Source organism: Pinus tabuliformis, chromosome 2_2 (genome assembly GCF_031772625.1).
Source record: "Pinus tabuliformis cultivar Carrire ecotype Pingquan chromosome 2_2, CPIR1, whole genome shotgun sequence".
Lineage (NCBI taxonomy): Eukaryota > Viridiplantae > Streptophyta > Pinopsida > Pinales > Pinaceae > Pinus > Pinus tabuliformis.
Genome location: NC_142300.1, coordinates 104,393,130 through 104,411,492, shown reverse-complemented (window position 1 = coordinate 104,411,492; position 18,363 = coordinate 104,393,130). Strand labels below are relative to the sequence as shown.

Genomic DNA, 18,363 nt, shown 5'->3' with positions numbered 1-18,363 from the left:
AATCACTCCCCATAGGAAGAGTTGTTTCTGAAACCCCTCATCTCCCTTATCATCATAGTAGGCCCGAATGGCTTCTTTGGCCCTGTCCATGGCCTCATACAAATAGCCCATTGCGGGCTTCTCACCATCAACTAATCGAAGAACCTTTACCAAAGGTTTAGTAACGGCGCACACCTCTTGCACTCCCGCCCAGAAGTCTTCCTGGTATGAAACTAGTCTGCATACGGCCTCTCCGTTTGGTTTGCGGCTCATTGGCAAAGCATGCCACTCCTCTGACAGAAACATTCTCTTCACATCCCACATAGAATTCAAGAGGGATTGAAGAGATATGAAAGTGGTGGCAAGCCGTGTAATGGCGGGGCACACTAACTCTTTGTTGTTGGCGAATCTTTTCATCAAGCTAAGCACAAATGTATGGTTATATATAAATTTTGTAATGCTTTTGGATGACTCAACAATATCTTTGACAAAGGAAATTTTCCCTATGTCCTCCAACATCAAATCAATACAGTGTGCATTACAAGGTGTCCAAAATAAAGTAGGATGCCTGTCCATAAGCATCCTGCTAGTAGCAACATAAGTTGCAGCATTGTCGGTTATGACTTGGACAACATTTTCTGCACCCACCTCCAAAATAAACACATCTAGCAAATCACATAAAGTTCTTGCATCTTTGATTTGTGCAGATGCATCAACAGATTTGATAAACATAGTCCCATTGGGACAACTAACCAAGAAGTTTATAAGGGTTCTCCCCTTTTGGTCAGTCCAACCATCTGAAATCACAGTGCATCCTGTTTGTGTCCATGATGCCCTAAAATCTTCCAAACTTTTGGTGCAGTCAAGCTTTTCAGTTTGAAGAATCTGGCCTCTCATGTCATGATAAGAAGGGATTTTGTACTCTGGGCCAACAGTTGCAATAGCATCAAGAGCAGGTTGGAAAAATGGATTATTCCTTACAATGCTGAAAGGAATATCACTCCAAAGGAGAAATTTTGCCAGCAACCTGTCAGTGTGTTCTTTCTCAGTTTTTTTTAGCATTGAACTGATAGATGGCTGTGAACCAGGTGTGGTTCGAGGAACAAAAAATGATGAGGCAGCTACTGGATTGGTTGATGCTGTAGTAGAACCAGTGGCACTTGCTTGTTCAACTGACTTTTTTAGTTGCCTTTTCATTTCTTCTTTGGCCTCTCTATTGTGGTCTAAAGTTTCCAATGCTTTCATGGCTCTTTGGATGAGTTCAGGATTTGTATTTTTGCAAGGCCCTACATCAAATCCAGGGATTTTTGCAAGGTGATACTTCAATCTGTACACCCCCCCGGACATATGGTGCCCACACAACTTGCAAGTCAAGTTTAGTCTATCATTCAGAACATTAGGTTCACCAAATTCCCAGAAAGGGTCCAATTTTCTTGGCATGTTTGATTTTGAACTTTGAAGTTGAAAACTTGGATGGTGTTTCAGTGAACCTATGGGAAAATAAGGATTACAATTTAGTATTTACAAGTTACAAACTTACAATTTAGTATTTTACTATTTACATTGTACAAAAACTAAAAAAAGATTACGTACAATTTAAGAAACCCCATTCCAAATCCAACCAAAAAAACTAAAAAACAATATATTGGACAAATGTCAAAAACCCCATTCCAAACCCAACCAAAAAAACTAAAAAAAAATTACATTGGACAAATGTCAAAAACCCCATTCCAAACCCAACCAAAAACATTGAAAAAAAACAAAAACAAAGTTACAAAACAATGAAAACAAAAAACATTGGTGCCCATACCGGTTTTATGAAGATATAGTGTCTCCTCCTTAGCTCACTCTTTGATTTTCTCCTCCAGCTAGTTGATTTAGCTCCAAAATCTCCAAGTCTCCAAGTCTCTAACTCTCCAAAACTCCAACACACCTTCTGTTGTCCAAATGAACAAAAAAAATGTGTTTTCCCTTTTAAAATCGCGCTGCCCGACGGGCTCGTGATTTTTACCGAAAAGATCGCGATTTTTTCGAAAAAATGGGGCAAATTTTTTTTCCGATTACTACACGTGATTTTATCTTTTCTTTGAAATTATCGTGATTATACGATAATATCGCGATTAGTGCAACACTGCTTGAGATATCTCAGCGTGTGCTTGGCAACAACCCAATGCACTCTGGTCGATTCAATCACGAACTGGCTGAATTGGTTAACTGCAAAGCAAATGTCGGGACGACCCAATAAGTTACCTGTAAAGATTAGCACTAACATGCTTTGCTCTGGTAGCGTCCACCTTCCTCCAGTTTGTGACAATAGGCATGGTCATGGGCCTACAATCTTGCATATGGAACCTCTTGAGAATCTCATGCGTGTACTTGCCCTGTCCCAAGAAAATATCCCCATCACCTTGCCATACGTCCAACGTAAGGAAATATTGGATCAACCCTAAGTCCTTTATCTCAATCTCCCTTGCAATATTCTTCTTGCAATCTTGGATCAGGTTATTTGCTCCTTTCAATATTAGGTCATACACATACAACACTAGAATGAGCAAAGGACATCCAACCACAATGTAGTACAGTTTGGGATCCTCCTCACCGTTAGTGAAGCCTAATGCTAGAAGGTAATTGTCAATGTGGGGATACTGTGCCCTTGGTGCCTACTTTAGACCATAAAGGGCTCTCTTTAGCCTGCAAACATGCGTGTCTTTGTTGAAATTCTCAAACTCCTCAGGTTGCTCGCAGCTCAACATGTATCTCTTCCTCAACAACTCCATTAAGGAAGGTAGTCTTTACATCCATTTGGTGGACCTTCCACTCCATTCGCACTACTATAGACAATATGGTCCTAATGGAAGAATACTAGGCCACAGGTGCAAATGTCTCAACATACTATATCCCTTCGACATGAGAAAATCCTTTGGCCACAAATCAAACCTTGCTCTTCTCCACACTCCCATCAACGCCGTGCTTGTTCTTCTATACCCAACGTGAACCTGCCATTGATTTGCCGATCGGTATTGGCATTTTCTGCTAGACGTCAATCATCATGATGGAGGAATACTCCTCCACCTCTGTTGATGTTGCCACGTGGTCATTCTTGGACCGCTTCCTTCCTGCTTGGACACTTAGTGGAGTAGTGTCCAAACTGATGGTAAGAGAAACTCTTTATCTTGCTGAGATCTTTCTTCTTCTTGCCTCTGGAGCTAGACTCGACTCCTCCTGTGTATTGCTTGCCATTGGCCTTGCCCCCTTTGCCAAATAGGGCAAAGTTCTCCTCTTCCTCTTATCTGTTTTTGAGTTTGTCTTTGAGTACCAACTTCTTGCTCTCACTCGAACTTTGTACAATGGCTGCCCACATAGCCTGAGCTGTCTTCTTGTCCAACAGGTGAGGTATGATATGATCCTTGACACCTTCAAGGATAATTCTTCTGGCCTTTGCTTCTTTCTTTCTTATTGTGTTGAGCCAACTGCTGAGGGTCTGCTGGTTGGGTTGGTGGACTACCCAGAAGCTTCCAAACTCCTTGCTCCTCCAACACTACACCAATCCTCTCCCTCTAAGAACAGAAATTTGAAGCCCCATCAAGGTGGTCCTCATATCTTAGCCCCAAATATGCCATACTACAGTTCGATTTGCTTAGAAACCCTAGTGCAGAGCTTCTTGGAGAAAACCCTTGCGTAAAGCTCTTTCTGGAAAACCCTAGGGTACGTATTCACTGATATACTGCGTCTTCAGTACCTTTAAACCTGCTCTTGAGAAAGTAAACACACTTTTTGGTCTTCAATCAGAGGCTGCGCTCTAATACCATGTTAGATTTTAATACCCAACTACTAATTTAATAGATATTCTGAAATGAAAGAACTGAAAACTGAACTTCCAAATACATTGACTAAATATGCTGAGTATTCTAACTGCACAATAGTAGCGGAAATAAACTCTGAAGAAACAAGCACTTCACACATAACACAAAAGTTTAGCTAAGAAACCCAATTGGGGAAAACCTACAACTTGTTGGTAGTTTTATTAGATTTAACAAATTAAAGTTCTTTAGAAAATGATTGTAAGGAAGGAATGAATTCCCTTTTCAATAAAAAACCCTTTGAAACAACTCTACAACAAGTCACAAACTCCTCACTCAAACTTAGCCTGGTTGTAGCTGTACGGCCTAGTTACGCTGGCGCTGTGTGATGGTGAGGTTGTGATGTTGGTTGAAGATGAACTAGGCTGTTTGGCCCTCCTTTCTTTTCCTTATAGCGCTGAATTGAACTCTAAATAGCTGAAAACCCTAGCTGCTCTAATATTGAGCTAAAACCACCAAGCCATCTAGTGAATAATGAACCAAATTTGTGCCCTTTGCTCCTTTGAAGTCGACATAAGCTCACCATTTCCACGAATGGCTGAGATTAGATCTCAGTGGATGATTGAGATCACTTCAATTTTGACTATAGGAAAATTAATATTTTCCTAAGTCAAAATAACGAGATGAAGTGTAAACTGTGATTTGGTCCACCTGTGGGTTCTTTTGCTAACTTTAGTGCACCTCTAATTTGGTTGAACCCTTCCTCCTCTAACTCCATTCAACAACTGGTTGAAGTAGAAACTTATTCTGAGATTGAGGCCCCAGGGAGGATAAGGTTTAGGGAAAGACTTGAATTGAAACTTGTTCATTTTGCAGCTGATTAATTGGCACTAACTTAACTTTAAAATAAACCAAGATCACATTCCAATACATTCATTTTGTAGTATTGGTACTTGGAATTTCATCTCGTATGCATTCTAAGTCAATAAAGCTTGTCCATCTTTCTGAAATATTTGTCATTTACTTAAAGTACGTACATTTTGTTTAACAAAGAATATTGTTCCTTTCAAGCATTTACATTTGACCATCTATTTACAATAATTACATTCAAAGTTATCTTTTTTCACTTGGAATATTTACTTTTGACAACTACTTTATATTCAACGATGGTCTACTTTTGCACCATCTTGTCAATTATTGCAATATCTCTACTTGTGGATTGTTATTGTTATTATGATGCTATAAATTCATTTGTTGCAAATTATATATTGATTTAATTTGAATGTATGTTTGATCATTAAATTTTAACTCTTAGAACTTAACTTATCTAGCATAGATTGTTATGCCTTAGTTATTTTTGTAAGTCCACACCCCTTGGCTTCAATAGTGGTTAGCCTAGACGGAGGTGTTGAGATTTGAGTGATAACAACTCAACTCGAAACTTGCTTGAAGGCCACACCAAGTGGAGTTAAAGATTTTCTCCACGATAATCCCAGGTGTGGATTCAGACGATAACAGGCCCCTCTTAGACAGTGAAGGAAAGACTATAAGGAAGGTCATGCTGGACTAAGGGTAAATGATAACCACCAAGGTGAAACAAGGGAACACGTACACAATCAACAATAGCCCATAATCCAATTTCAACTCATGATCCATACTAGAATTCTTCAAACATCAAATGATGAAAGCACTTGAATGCAAGAATGGTTAATGTACCTCACTATAGATGACCCACTTTCATCGGATGAGTAGGCTAGATTGATGAATGTACTAATTGAAGAATGGGTGAGAGGCATTTGAGGTTGGTTATCTGTGGATCATGGTAGGGGTTGCTCGCTAGCAAGCTGCATCACAGGCTAAGTCATAGGGTTCGTCGAACCTGAACCTTCAAGTCCAGAGTTCGACGAGCCTTAAAGTTGAACCTCAAACTTGAACCTGAACCCGATTCGAATCAAATCACTAGTCGAACCTGAAGTTGAATTGGGTCAAACTTGAACTCGAATGAAAAGACGAATTTGAAAGGAAAAAGTTTAGGTTCACAAGGTCCCTAGGGAGTTATGCTTTTTTTGGCACGAAAATAATTTTCCTCTGTGGGCCGGACAATGTGTTAGCATTAGTGTAACTTGTTTTCTATTGAAGGTAGGGGTATTCACGATTTCACAAATTTGCTGTCGACTATATGTTCTGTGGTTTGCTGTGCCCGTAGCCTGTGGACGCTGGATGTATTCGAACATTGCTGTAGCTTGTGAGCTTGTGGATGCAATGATTATTGAGCCGCTTGTTCTCTGCATTCATTTTAAAACTCATGGAAATTATTGATAAGACTGGATGAATCCATAAACAACAACATACCTAGCGTCATAATTGTTAAAATTGGCAACTAGGGCCAAACTCCATGTGGGTCTACTTATTCATGGCAACTGATATTTTGATTGGATTCCTCTCGTCGAGAGGTGTAGGATTGATCTAAAGATCATCCGATTCCGACATGTATTCATGGAGATATGAATTTATTTGTGTTATGGGACAATTCGTCAAGGTCGGCCAGCAACCAAATTGCCCCCACTTGTGCTCAACGTTTTAGCATAAAAAGAGGTGGCTTGCGAGTCATTTGGACACACTCTTCTTGTGATCTCTTCCTCTCCACTTGTCTTTGGATTTTGGTGGAAGGAGGAGTCACTAAGAGAATACGCTGCCCTAGAGGGTTTGCCCTAACTCTAGACACTATCTAAAGAAAGTCTATACACTGCCCTAAGAGGAGTTACCCTAGCCCTACTTACAATCAAAAGGAGAAGGCTCTACGCTGTCTTATATGCAGTCAAGATGAAGGTGACTTTCATAACGCAACAAGGAGAAGCCTAAACATTGGTCTATAAGAGACCTTTCTATCCTTACCCTAGCCGTAGTAAGGAAGTGTTTTAGCCACAGAATTCTGGCCGCAGTCCTGGCCCTAACTTTGAAGAGAATAGGCCACAGTTTTATGTGCCCTAACTGCAGTCAGTTCAAGCCCTAACCGCTGTCATAATATTGGCTCTCATACGTTGTTCAAAGGGTCCTAAATCCGCTGTCCTAAGGACAGGTCTATACGTTGTTCCAAAGAGACCTAGACACAGTTCTGTGTGTGCCCTAGTCTCTGTTCAGATGCACCCTAAAGGTTGGCCCTATTCTGCAGCAAGAGGACTCTATGCTGCCCCAAACACAGTCATCAAAGGTGTTATAATCCGCTATTTAGAAAGAGTCAAAGACGCAGTCAAAAGGAGGTCTTACGTGCTACTTGGAAAAGGCTTTCACGCTGTCATAAAGAAACTCTACGCTGCCTAAACGCTGTCATAGGAGAGGACCTTGAACACTGTCCTTAAGTAACATTGTATCATGAAGAGTGTAACTATAGCCTAGCTGCTCTGCTAGGCTGCAAGCCATAGCAAGCAGCTAAGGCTGGTAATTGGATACAATATTGCAGTGTAGTGATGATGGACATGGTGTGATAGGTGACAACATGGTGCAATAAGGTGCATGGAGTAGCATGGTGCAGTAAGGTGCATGGAGCAGCATGGTGCAGTAAGGTGCATGGAGTAGCATGGTGCAGTATGGTGCAACACAGTGGATGCAGCATGCTGATGGGCATGGATGTATATTAGCAACATGATGTATTGGAGTATGCATTGAGTGTATGATGGGTGCGACATAGTTCAATGAAGGGTACAACAAAGTGTAACTCAGTGATGGGAGCAACATCGTAATGAGAATAGCTCAGTGTTGGGTGCAACTTGGATGGACGCAGTGTGGACAATGAATGCACTAACTGTTGGGTGCAGCGTGGTGACAATGAATGCAACACACTGTTGGGTGCAGCATAGTGATCATGAATGGTGCAACATGAATAGTGCAGCATGGTGATGGAATCACTCGTGTTTAGATCAGCTACCTCATGTGTTATCTTCTTAGTGAAGATCTTTGCTCTTATTTTGTCAAGTCAAAATGTTGACTTCTGATGTATATGTACTATCTCTCTCTTTGCTGAACTATTGGAGAACATAAGAAGAATTGATCAAGGGTTTCCCCACATTGGGGTTTGTCCCTGGTTGGCGCCACATCTTATGTCCTATTGTCTTGGCTTGTTTTCTGCGATTTATGTTTATGTTCTATCTACATTTTACTATCATTCTAAATGTGATTGCTAATCTGGAATTGATATTGAGCTAATATGAAAATTGAAGTAAATTTGCTCTCAGCATAGAACATGCCTAAAATTAACAATAATCAACATCTCCTATAAAATGGAGCAATTGGTACATCTGATTAGTAGCATTTGTGGCTTTGAGAAATTCCTTCCTCACTTGAAGCCTTTATATACGTAAGTAGTATGATCATAGGTAAACATTTGCGTATTTGTAGGAAATTTAAACATTGGAAAATTTAATATATACATTTGAAATTCGAAATGTATATTAAATTCTATTATAATTCAAAAACTATATATATATATATATATATATATGAAAATGTGTGTGTGTGTGTGTGTATATATGAAAATGTGTGTGTGTGTGTATATATGAAAATGTGTGTGTGTGTGTGTGTATATATATGAAAATGTGTGTGTGTGTGTGTGTGTGTATATATATATTATGAAAATGTATATAGACGAACCTAAAGCCGAACCCCATCCAAACTTTATCAAAAAAATCGAACTCGAATCGAACTTAATAGTTGCCAACCTCGAATTCAAACCCGAACCAAAACCCGAACCATGCGACTTAGATCATAGGAGGAAAATTCTCCTAGGGTTAACCATGTATGTGGATGGGGAACATGTCTAAAACCAAATTTTCAATTTTTAGCTTGCCATTGGTCGATTCCATCAGAAGTTTTGAATCCTCCATTATATATATATATATATGATAAATAATAATAATGATGAATAATGATTATTTAACTAATAAATAGTATTGAAGAGGCATGTCTCTAAGGACATGGCCATTCATGAAAGGGTACTTGCCTAGGTATATAAGCGGGCCCTCATTTGTAACATTCTCATCTCATCATCTCATATCTTTTATGCATTTCCATATCAATATATTTGTCCTATCATGGATATTTTTATATTTCTGATCTTTTGAGTATTTTGATGTGTTTATGAACTTTGTTCATAACCAGTGTACCACGACTCTTATAAGACCTGCGAGTACTTGCGAATCTTGACGGGTCACTCGCATATAACACGCAGTTTCTACCCGTACCTGCTAAAACCCGCATAAAACTCGACTACCCTTATTGAACGTGTGAAGAACCGCATAAGACCTTTGGAGATCCTGAAAATTCGATTTTTTATTTTTATTTTTATTTTTTGTGCTTAAAATTTACCATATTTTAAGTTTTTTTTGTATTTTGCCGAGTCTTATATGGGTCGTTGAGTCAATAGCCAGACGAGTCTTATACGAGTACAAGTCGTTCAACATTGTTCATAGCATTGGTATCAGATCTGTTCGATCCTTTGGCCACTCAATCGCTGCACAAAGCCAGTCTGATCCAATGTTTGGCCATCAACTTGTCGTCAACTTTGTTGTCGTTATGATTCAAGCGTTTCGCTACACAAGTTTTTGGAGGTTCTCCATTTGCTATTAGGTCTTTGACCATAAAAAGGGCTTTAGCCATTTAAAAAAGAAAAAAAAAAGAAATAATATATATACATAGAGAGAGAGAGATAGAGAAAAAAATAATTTAAAAAAAGAAGTAAAAAATATAAATTATATATACATATTAATTATATATAGTTAAAAAATGATATTTAAAAAAATATAAATAAAAATAAAAAAACCAAAAACAAATCGTTTGTAGCTGTCGCTGCTAAAAGGGCCATCGCCGTCAACCTACTTGTCGGTCGCACCTCTTTCTGTCAGTCTCGACCGCCCACCTTTCATGCAGCCACAGCCACCATCCATGCAGCCACAGCCAGATCTGCATGACTGGCAACCACCATACTTGCTGGCTAACAAAACTTTGCAGTTGTAGGCCGCCACCACCATCTAGTAGCAATTGCCGTGTTACCGTCAGTCCCTGCACACATGGTCACCGAGAAGAAAATTGACTAAGAGAGGAACGTCAATTGACAAATTACAGATAACCGAGTAAATCAAAATTCTATGAATCCTCAGGAAGCATGGAACAAAAATAAAAATAAAACACAAATCAACCATTCCAAAGCTCGCACTGGTAATCAAATCAATTGGCTAAATTCAAACCGCTGGACGTATTTACTTTACTCTACTTTATGTCCGTACAAATGTGCATTGTCGTTTCTAGGAAAGGTGCATTAGCTCGGGTTAATACAATTAAAAGTTTTATACAATTTAAACTCAACGAATAAAAGTTCATATTGAAAACAAAAAACAAAACTTAAAAAACAAATAAAAAAACAAGTATTCTCACTAAAATATTTTACAAAGGAATATATTAAGGGGAAAAACTGTTAAAAAAAGAAAAAAATATGTTCCAAAGCGGTAAATAAGGCTTCAACTATATATATATATATAAAGTTATATATAACAAAAGGGATTATTTTTAAAATCTATGATAAGGAAAATACACTTCAAGGAAGTCAAGGAAAGATGAAAGATGAGTTCTGTAAATAAGTTAACTTTTTGGACTAAATGTCCTTTTTGTAAAATGGAATTTATGTTTCCAACATGTGGACAAATATTTATTATAGAACAATGTCAGATGCAAATAAAAGTATTAGAATACAAACTCGTGCAACTTGAACAGAAAAACAAGGCATTGGAAAAGAAACATAAAGGTCTCCAAGATATATTTTACAACGTGACAAAAGAAAATGACGAGGAAATTTTGAGTCTAAGGGACCATAGAAAAAAATACTTGAGAAAGTCAGGGAGTCCAAGACTAAGAAACAAAAATTAAAGCAAGAAAAGGAAAGTTCTGAGAAGAAACTCTACAAGAGTCTATTAGAGAACGAAGAAGAAAATTTGTGATTAAAAACCCTAATCAAAGGTTAATAGAACAAATCAGAGATTTAAAGTTTGAAAAGCTTGAACATCAAAACACTAAAAATAAAGTTGAAGAATGAGAAACTGAAGAACTCTTATGTATTAGAAATCATAATCAAAGTCTACTCGCTCAAGTTAAGAAACTTAAAAATTATGAGAAATCATTGAAAAACAACCTAGAAGAACTTATCACGAAGGAAGCATCGAAGTCTTCGGACATAGCAGTCCAACTTGAATAAAAAGGAATGATTACCACTCCAGTCAATATCACAATTCAAGAAGAAGACAAACCAATTGAAGTAAAAGTGATAACAATTCATCTCAAGATCCACAAGATTCCACAGAAGAGTGATTTAGGATGGTTAGATCCCTTCTCAGTTCAACAATTTTATTTATCACTCAGAGGATCCTATCATCTTGTAGCAACGAATATGACAACTCCAAGAATTCGTAAAAGATGGGCACAAATTAAAAGACAAGTAACAAATGACATGCCTTTTCAGCGTCAAGATTTGAGGCAAAAACTTTTGGAAGCGAGAGGCAATGTTATGAATAAAATATATATAAAAAGAATACAAAGGATATAAATAATAAATATGATGAATAGTGATTAATTAACTAATAATTAGTATTGAAGGGACATGTCTCTAATGAGATGGCCATTCATGAAAGGAAACCTGCCTATGTATATAAGCGGGCCCTCATTTGTAACATTCTCACCTCATCATCTCATATCTTCTGCGTATTTCTATATCAATATTTTTGTCCTATCATGGATATTTATATGTTTCAGATCTTCTAAGTATTTTGCTGCGTTTATGAACTTTGTTCATAACACTGGAGTCCATCCCTGATCAGCTGGGGTTCTTTGACAGGCTCCGTCAAAATAATCCCAAGCTATAAATTGGTATATTACTGGCTCTTTTAGAATGCGTGCTGCCTTGGCTTTTGCAGGTTTCAATATCTCCTCAGACAGATCTTATCTGGTGAGATGCCTGAGCAGTAGGAAAATCTTTTCCTAGGAACATCATTGAATTTTGAGCAAGCCATAACCCCCTAAAAATAAATGCAAGGCTCTATGAACTTTTACAATCTATCTTCGTACCATGATTCAATTGAAACCTTGTTATCATATCTATTGTTGCCATTTGTTATCAAATTACTTCAGACCAAACTTACCTTGCATAAGGACAATGAACTAGCTAATGGGCTGTCTATTCTTCATTGGACTTGCACAAAATACATCTTCATGGCCTATGACACTTTCTCCTCTTCCCATCATCCCAGGTTATTATTTCATTTGACAAAGCAAGCCAGAAGAAAATCCTTGTCTTCAGGGGATTTTTGAGTTTCCTAATTTTTCTCCACCAACTTTGTTTTTCCCTTAGCTCCACTTCATATTTTCTGCATATGTTCCTGTTCCATTGTTTTTTGACCATTTTAGGTCGTCTTCTTAGTTGGTCAGGATGAGAGCATTGTGTTTTAGGAGGTAAATACAATGGTTCCATTCATCAACTAAAGCATTCTAATGATTCAGCTCATTTGTTTCGATGCAATCCTATCTCCACCGAGCAACTGCCCCTGTATCTTCTTATGTATATAGCCCAGCATGCAATTACACACCTCTAATGCATAGTTCATGTAGGTGCTTACCTGTGCAGAAAGTATGTACTTTGACCTTGTTTTCTCTAACTCACCGTATCAAGTCCTTTATCAGAGTTGACCTCTTATGTTATTTGTGTCTGGTAAACTCCTTAGTATATAGCCCAGCATGCAATTGCACTACCTTGTTCATGCGGAAAGTATTCATTACCTTGTTCTCTTTAACTGTATCAAGTCCTTAACGGAATGGACTTCTTATGTTGTGTCCAGTGAACTCCTGATTCATGGGTCAAAATGAAGCATTGCTACTTAATCACTTGTTTTCCAATCTTAGATGTTCTTATTGTAATTTGGCAATTCTCTTTTGGATTCTAAATTCGGTCAATAACTTAATTTGTGTCAAGAAGAAATCATTTGAGGATAACCAATAATTTGAATTTCTTTCTTATACCTAATATCACATCTGAGGAAGTAAACCTTAATCAACCTGGATGCCAATGTTTGATGTGTAGTGTATCTGGATTCATTGAAGTCTTTGAAATTAACCACTTTTAGTTGGCAATTTGACTTATAATAGCTATCATTTGTTATATTGTTCAAGAGGAGGCATGCTTTGTTATGCTTTTTCTGATCGAGGTGTGCGCTGTTGATAAAGGTGATGTCACTTTTCTAAGCTGTTAAAGTCTTGTTCTCGATTCGTTTATATGGTGCTACTGAGAATGATTACAGGTAGAAATAAATGTCGTCACCATTAGAGTGCAGGTGGATTTTGTAGTCGGGTACCTGTATGTCCATTAATGCAGTGAAAGATATCTTGAGTCTATTCTATGTCTCTGTCATCTGTTCAAAATGTTTTTTGTCTTCTGGGAGACCATGTTTTCATAGTTTTAACTTTTCAGTTGTGTATTACTTGTTTTAATATTGCTTCTAAATTATTCCTTTGTAAATGAAGGTGGAAAAAGTAGATGAAATCGAGTGGCGGAGTAAGATGGAGAAGCTCAAAGTTGAAGAACAGCAGGAAATTGTTAGCAGGTGTAATTATGGAAGAGAAGGAATTAGTATTCTTGGAGACATGGCTCAACAAATGGGTCTTTACTTGTAAGAGAATCAGAACTCTATCTGAAAGTTATAGTTTTGCTTAAAAATGGAAATTTCAATTTTAGATATACATAGAGGTTGCACATAAAATGTGCCCTTTTATCACCCTTTTCAAGTATTCATCTGCCTCTGTTCCTGTTCCTCATTTTGAATGTAGATTACTTGTGGAAAACAGTTCCTTTTTGCACCTTCCTTGTTTTTTGACATTGGTAGATTTGGTATATGTATGTGAAAGGAAGTCATGCATACAATAAAGGAAAAAATACAGTCCTTGTTGCAAGTAAGGTACCATTACCAAATTACAGGGCAGATCTTGATGAAAGGCATGGAAGCATACAGCGTGAGGTATGCTTTATTGATTATAATCTTATTATTGTGGTACAATTTGATGCTTTTGGTTGTGAATATCTGCTTTGTTTTACATGCAGATTCGAATGTCGACTGATACAGAGCGTAGAGTGGAATATGTGTTGTCAAATGCTAAAAGTACTAGTAATTCTCAGAAAACGGTTGGGGGATCAGGTCAATGTAATTTCAACCAAATATCTGCTCCTAGTTTTGAAGGATACTGCTCAGATATGGAATCTGATGCCAAAATAGAGAAGCTAAATATCGAGCTACACAATAGACAACAGCACCTGAAGGTCTGTTGTTGATATCGCTTCTGGCTTTTTATTTGTTTGCTATCAGGTTTTAATAGCATTACAGCTGTGCGAGATAATGCATATACACAATACCAGAATATTGCAGAGAGAGACGAGAGAGAAATGAAAAAGATTGTACTTGATTATTATTCAATATGGTGAATATGAATGCGTAAAGGGAGACATTGTAACATGCCACAAGTCCTATACAACCACTTTATTAAATTAAGACAAAGTTAATTCTAAATATTTCTTAAACATCTTTTTATGACATGTGAATTAGTTAGCTTAAGCTGCTTTATTCTATTAAAATAAAATACAGCTTAATGCCTGACAATTTTAATACACTAACTCTAACAAGCGGCGGGGATCCACTAACATGATAATTGTTTGGAACTTTAATTCATCAGGGCTATCTATTGAGATGGTGTAAATTGTAATTAATTATAAACTTCTAGTGATGCTTCACTTACATATTTCATTCATTGTAGGCTAGTTCAGCTGTAAAGGCTCTGCAGTCGTTCAGAGAAAAACTGCCTGCTTATACAATGAAAGATGAGCTACTACATGCTGTTGCAAATAATCAGGTAATGAACAGCCTTTGATTTGTTTTATTTTTGAATCAGCTTCAGCAATTTGTAGCTTGATATTGTGAATGCTTCCACTGTGTGACATAACTTTATCATAAGTAATGTTTAAGTAATTGATCAGCCACAGATATAGCTTGCACTGCACCTTCTAAAGACAAATGTAGAGCTTAAATATTGCCATATATTGGCTAACGTGTTTTGTCGTAGACTTGGTTCCTTCTCTTGCTAGATCTTTAGATTCAAAATTGGACTCTAGAGTATTGGCTGAAGTGACTTATTTTTACATTATATGTCATTAACTTTATTCTACATTTATTTTATTGGATGTTGCTTACAAATGCCAGTCTTCTGCCAGTAGCTTACTTTAGTCTTCCGCCAGTAGCTTACTTTAGTCTTCTGCCAGTCCCATTGATGTTGATATTGTTCCATTTATATAAGGCCATTGTGAGATAGTTGCAGCAGAAATAGTTTGGGCGAAGATGCCATTAAATAACTCATTTCACCCTAAACATCATTCTAAAATTTGCCATAGCAATGAGACCAACCATGACAGCAATTGCATTAACCAGCTCAAGTGATTACATTAAATTAGATTTGGTTAAAGCCAGATTACACCTCTCACGAATTACCAGTTTCGGACTTGTAGTAGATAAGGACTACAGCTAATGTCTTGGACACAACAAGAATTCATTGGTGTCTAATACTGTATTTTTCTCTGCTGTAGGACAATAATAAAGAAAAATGTCTTCATTGAACCAAATATCTGATGAATGGTGATGAACTTCAATATGCTTAAATCTGGCATGATTGATTGGGTTCTGCACCATCTTGAGAACAATCTAATCGTTGCATAAAAGCAATTGGTCCAGCCGAAAATTGACCAATATCCTTCATAAAAACATTGCCTCACATTTTGTACTGAGGCTGCCTTGTATTCTTCTTCAGAGGAGGATAACACAACTGTAGATTGTAGCTTACTCTGCCATCAAATTTCCCCTCAACCAATAATGAACATATAACCCGTTGTTAACTGCTTTTTATCAACTGATCCAGCTCAATTGGAGTTATTATATCCTGCTAGCATGAAGTGGACAGATCTCTGATATAGAATGCCAAAGTCAAGGGTCTCTTTGACATATCAAAGAACTTATTTTGCAGCTTGCCAATGTACCTCTTGAAGCTCATATATGAATCGAGAAAAACAACTTATTGCAAAACATAGATATCGTCATGTAGTAGTGAGATAAATCAAACTACCTATCAATTGCCAATACAATGACTCGTTGACCAGTGGTTGGTTAGTGTAAGCTGGGAGTTTTATCCTGACTTCCATAGGTGTAGATGTAGGATTACATTTAGTCGTTCTAAATTTTCCTAAGAGAGTTATGGCATATTTGACCTGTGATACAAAGATAGTATGATCATATTACCAAAATTCTACACCTAAACAATAAAGAGATAGGCCTAAATCAGTGTTTTCAAAAACAGAACAAGAATTATATTTCACCTGTTGAATCATGTTGACACTGCTTCCAGTGATGGAAATATGTCATCAGCACTTCTTTTTACATAGAGAGTGGGTTCAGAATAATTATTTCTAAATTCAGAGTCTCTAAGATACTGATCAAGATTGAAATACCTAGCTCATAGTCAAGTACTTTATCAATCAACAAACTAAAGGTTTCTTTTTAGGAACATGAAATGAAACCCTTGTGGCTGCACCATGTAAACCTCCTCATCCAAGTCTCCATTTGAGAAAGGCACCTTTCACATTCATCTGATATACCTTCCATCCAAAATGAGCAGCAATGGTGATCACCAGTTGAAAGGTTACTATCTTTACAGTTAGGGAAACGGTTCCTACATTGCTTACCCCTTCCTCTTGTGCATAGCCTTTGGTGACGAAATGAACTTGGTATTTATTCAAAGAACCACCTGATTTATATTTGACTTCAAAAATCCATTTACAACCGATGGAGTTCTTTCCTAGAGGTACTGTTGACAGCACCCAAGTCTTGTTTTTCACCAACACATCATATTCCACCTTCATGGCAGCTTCCCATTTAAGTTTTCCTTTTGCTTTAGATGTGCTAGTTTCAAATACCTGCAAAACAATTGAAGTCAAACCCAAATTTACCTGCTCACTACCTTTCACAATTCATTTCTCTGATTGTGTAGGTCAACCTTCTATTTCCTTGGGTAATTCATCTTCCCGAACATCATACATTGTTCTATAGCACCACGTTGGTCTCTTGTGTTGACCTTCAAAAATTTCTATGAAGGATGAGAATTCCTCTCTCCTTCAGTAGATCCTCCCCTAGAGTTTGACTCCTCTAATGCTTTTGGCTCGGACCCCTGTTTGATTTCAACCCTAGAACTTGTTCCTGAATTAGTGAGAGTTTCCCATACAATACTATCCATAGATTTACCATTATTAGATAAGGTATGGTAACATAATTATATTAATGTCTAACAAATGGCCACAAAAGTTGGTCAATGGGACTGTTGAAAAACATCTCAACTTTCAAGAAACCTGCTCACAAGATAGATCTTATGGGCTTCTTGACTAGATGGACCCTACCAAGAAGATCACTTTCTTCTTTCCTTATATGCTGTTTGCTGCAGATCGGATAAGATTATAAAATTTGATTAATTTCCAAAAATGATTACGAATGGTTCATTGGGACTGCTATATACAGAAGTGTCAATACATTGTGGGACTGAAAGGGCCACTCCTTTAAAAGCCAAAAATCAAACTAATCTAAGATCTAAACTCTATAAACTAGGAATGAAAGTACTGCTGGAAATGGGACTGCTGAGTACAATGATGTCGAGACAAGCAGAGTACCAAAAGGTATCCTATATAAAGAACAAGAAATAAAATAGAAACACAATGTCTAAATGCTAAAACATGGAAAACCATAGACTCCAAGTGTAGGTGACCAGAGAAAGGAACCAAGGACTAGGTCATGTTTCAAAATAGATCTGGATCTATCTATCGTAACACTCAAGGCTAAATGAAGAAAACTCAAAATAGATTGGTGGCCTGAGGGAGAACTGGGGGAAGATTTGAACCCCCTGTCGTGCTGCGGTTGGGAAGAATTGCTTGCTTGTATGAAATATAGTTTGGAAATGTCTTTGAGGTCTTTGGGAAGGGGAATGGCCTTTTTGGTCTGCATCTATAATGTCCCCAATTTTGGATTACCTTGTGATGTGTTTAGGAGGGATATCCAAAGCTTGTGTCAGCCCAATCATAGGAGTGGGATTGCTCCATTGGTGGGCCCGAAGGATTTTAGAGGAGTTTAATTGGTCCAACTGGGATTGCTTACCATATTTCATCATCAGGATCAGTTCCACATGACTCACTCTTGGTTCTGTTGCATTCTGGAAATTCTCATAAAACGGGATTATTAACAGACATATTTTAATTATTTAGTAATTTACACTTAAGGTGCTATTTGGTGCTAATTATTTGGAGGAATGCCTTAATGTAGTAGCTCGTTGGAATCAGGGCGAAAAGATCTACAAGGCAGGATGATGAAAATGGGCTTCTGGTGGTCTGTGTGATCATGGAGGTGAATTAAGCATTTTCCGGGGTTAAAAGTGACTTTAATTAGTTAATAAAAGTCACTTTATTAAATAAATAAAG

At 37.5% G+C, this 18,363-nt stretch overlaps 1 protein-coding gene across 4 annotated transcripts in view; it reads left to right on the top strand.

The window, feature by feature from the left end:
* Window positions 1-18,363, top strand: part of LOC149191597 (RNA helicase family protein) — a 361,001-nt gene that overhangs the window by 50,094 nt on the left and 292,544 nt on the right. For 3 of the 4 annotated variants that reach the window (XM_089404354.1, XM_089404355.1, XM_089404356.1), the window contains exons 2-5: window positions 13,335-13,480; window positions 13,720-13,825; window positions 13,909-14,124; window positions 14,616-14,711. In XM_089404354.1, coding sequence (XP_089260480.1) covers window positions 13,335-13,480; window positions 13,720-13,825; window positions 13,909-14,124; window positions 14,616-14,711 — 564 coding nt within the window. Of the gene's footprint in view, window positions 1-13,334; window positions 13,481-13,715; window positions 13,826-13,908; window positions 14,125-14,615; window positions 14,712-18,363 lie in introns of those variants that run through there. The other variant, XM_089404357.1, reaches the window with a different exon arrangement.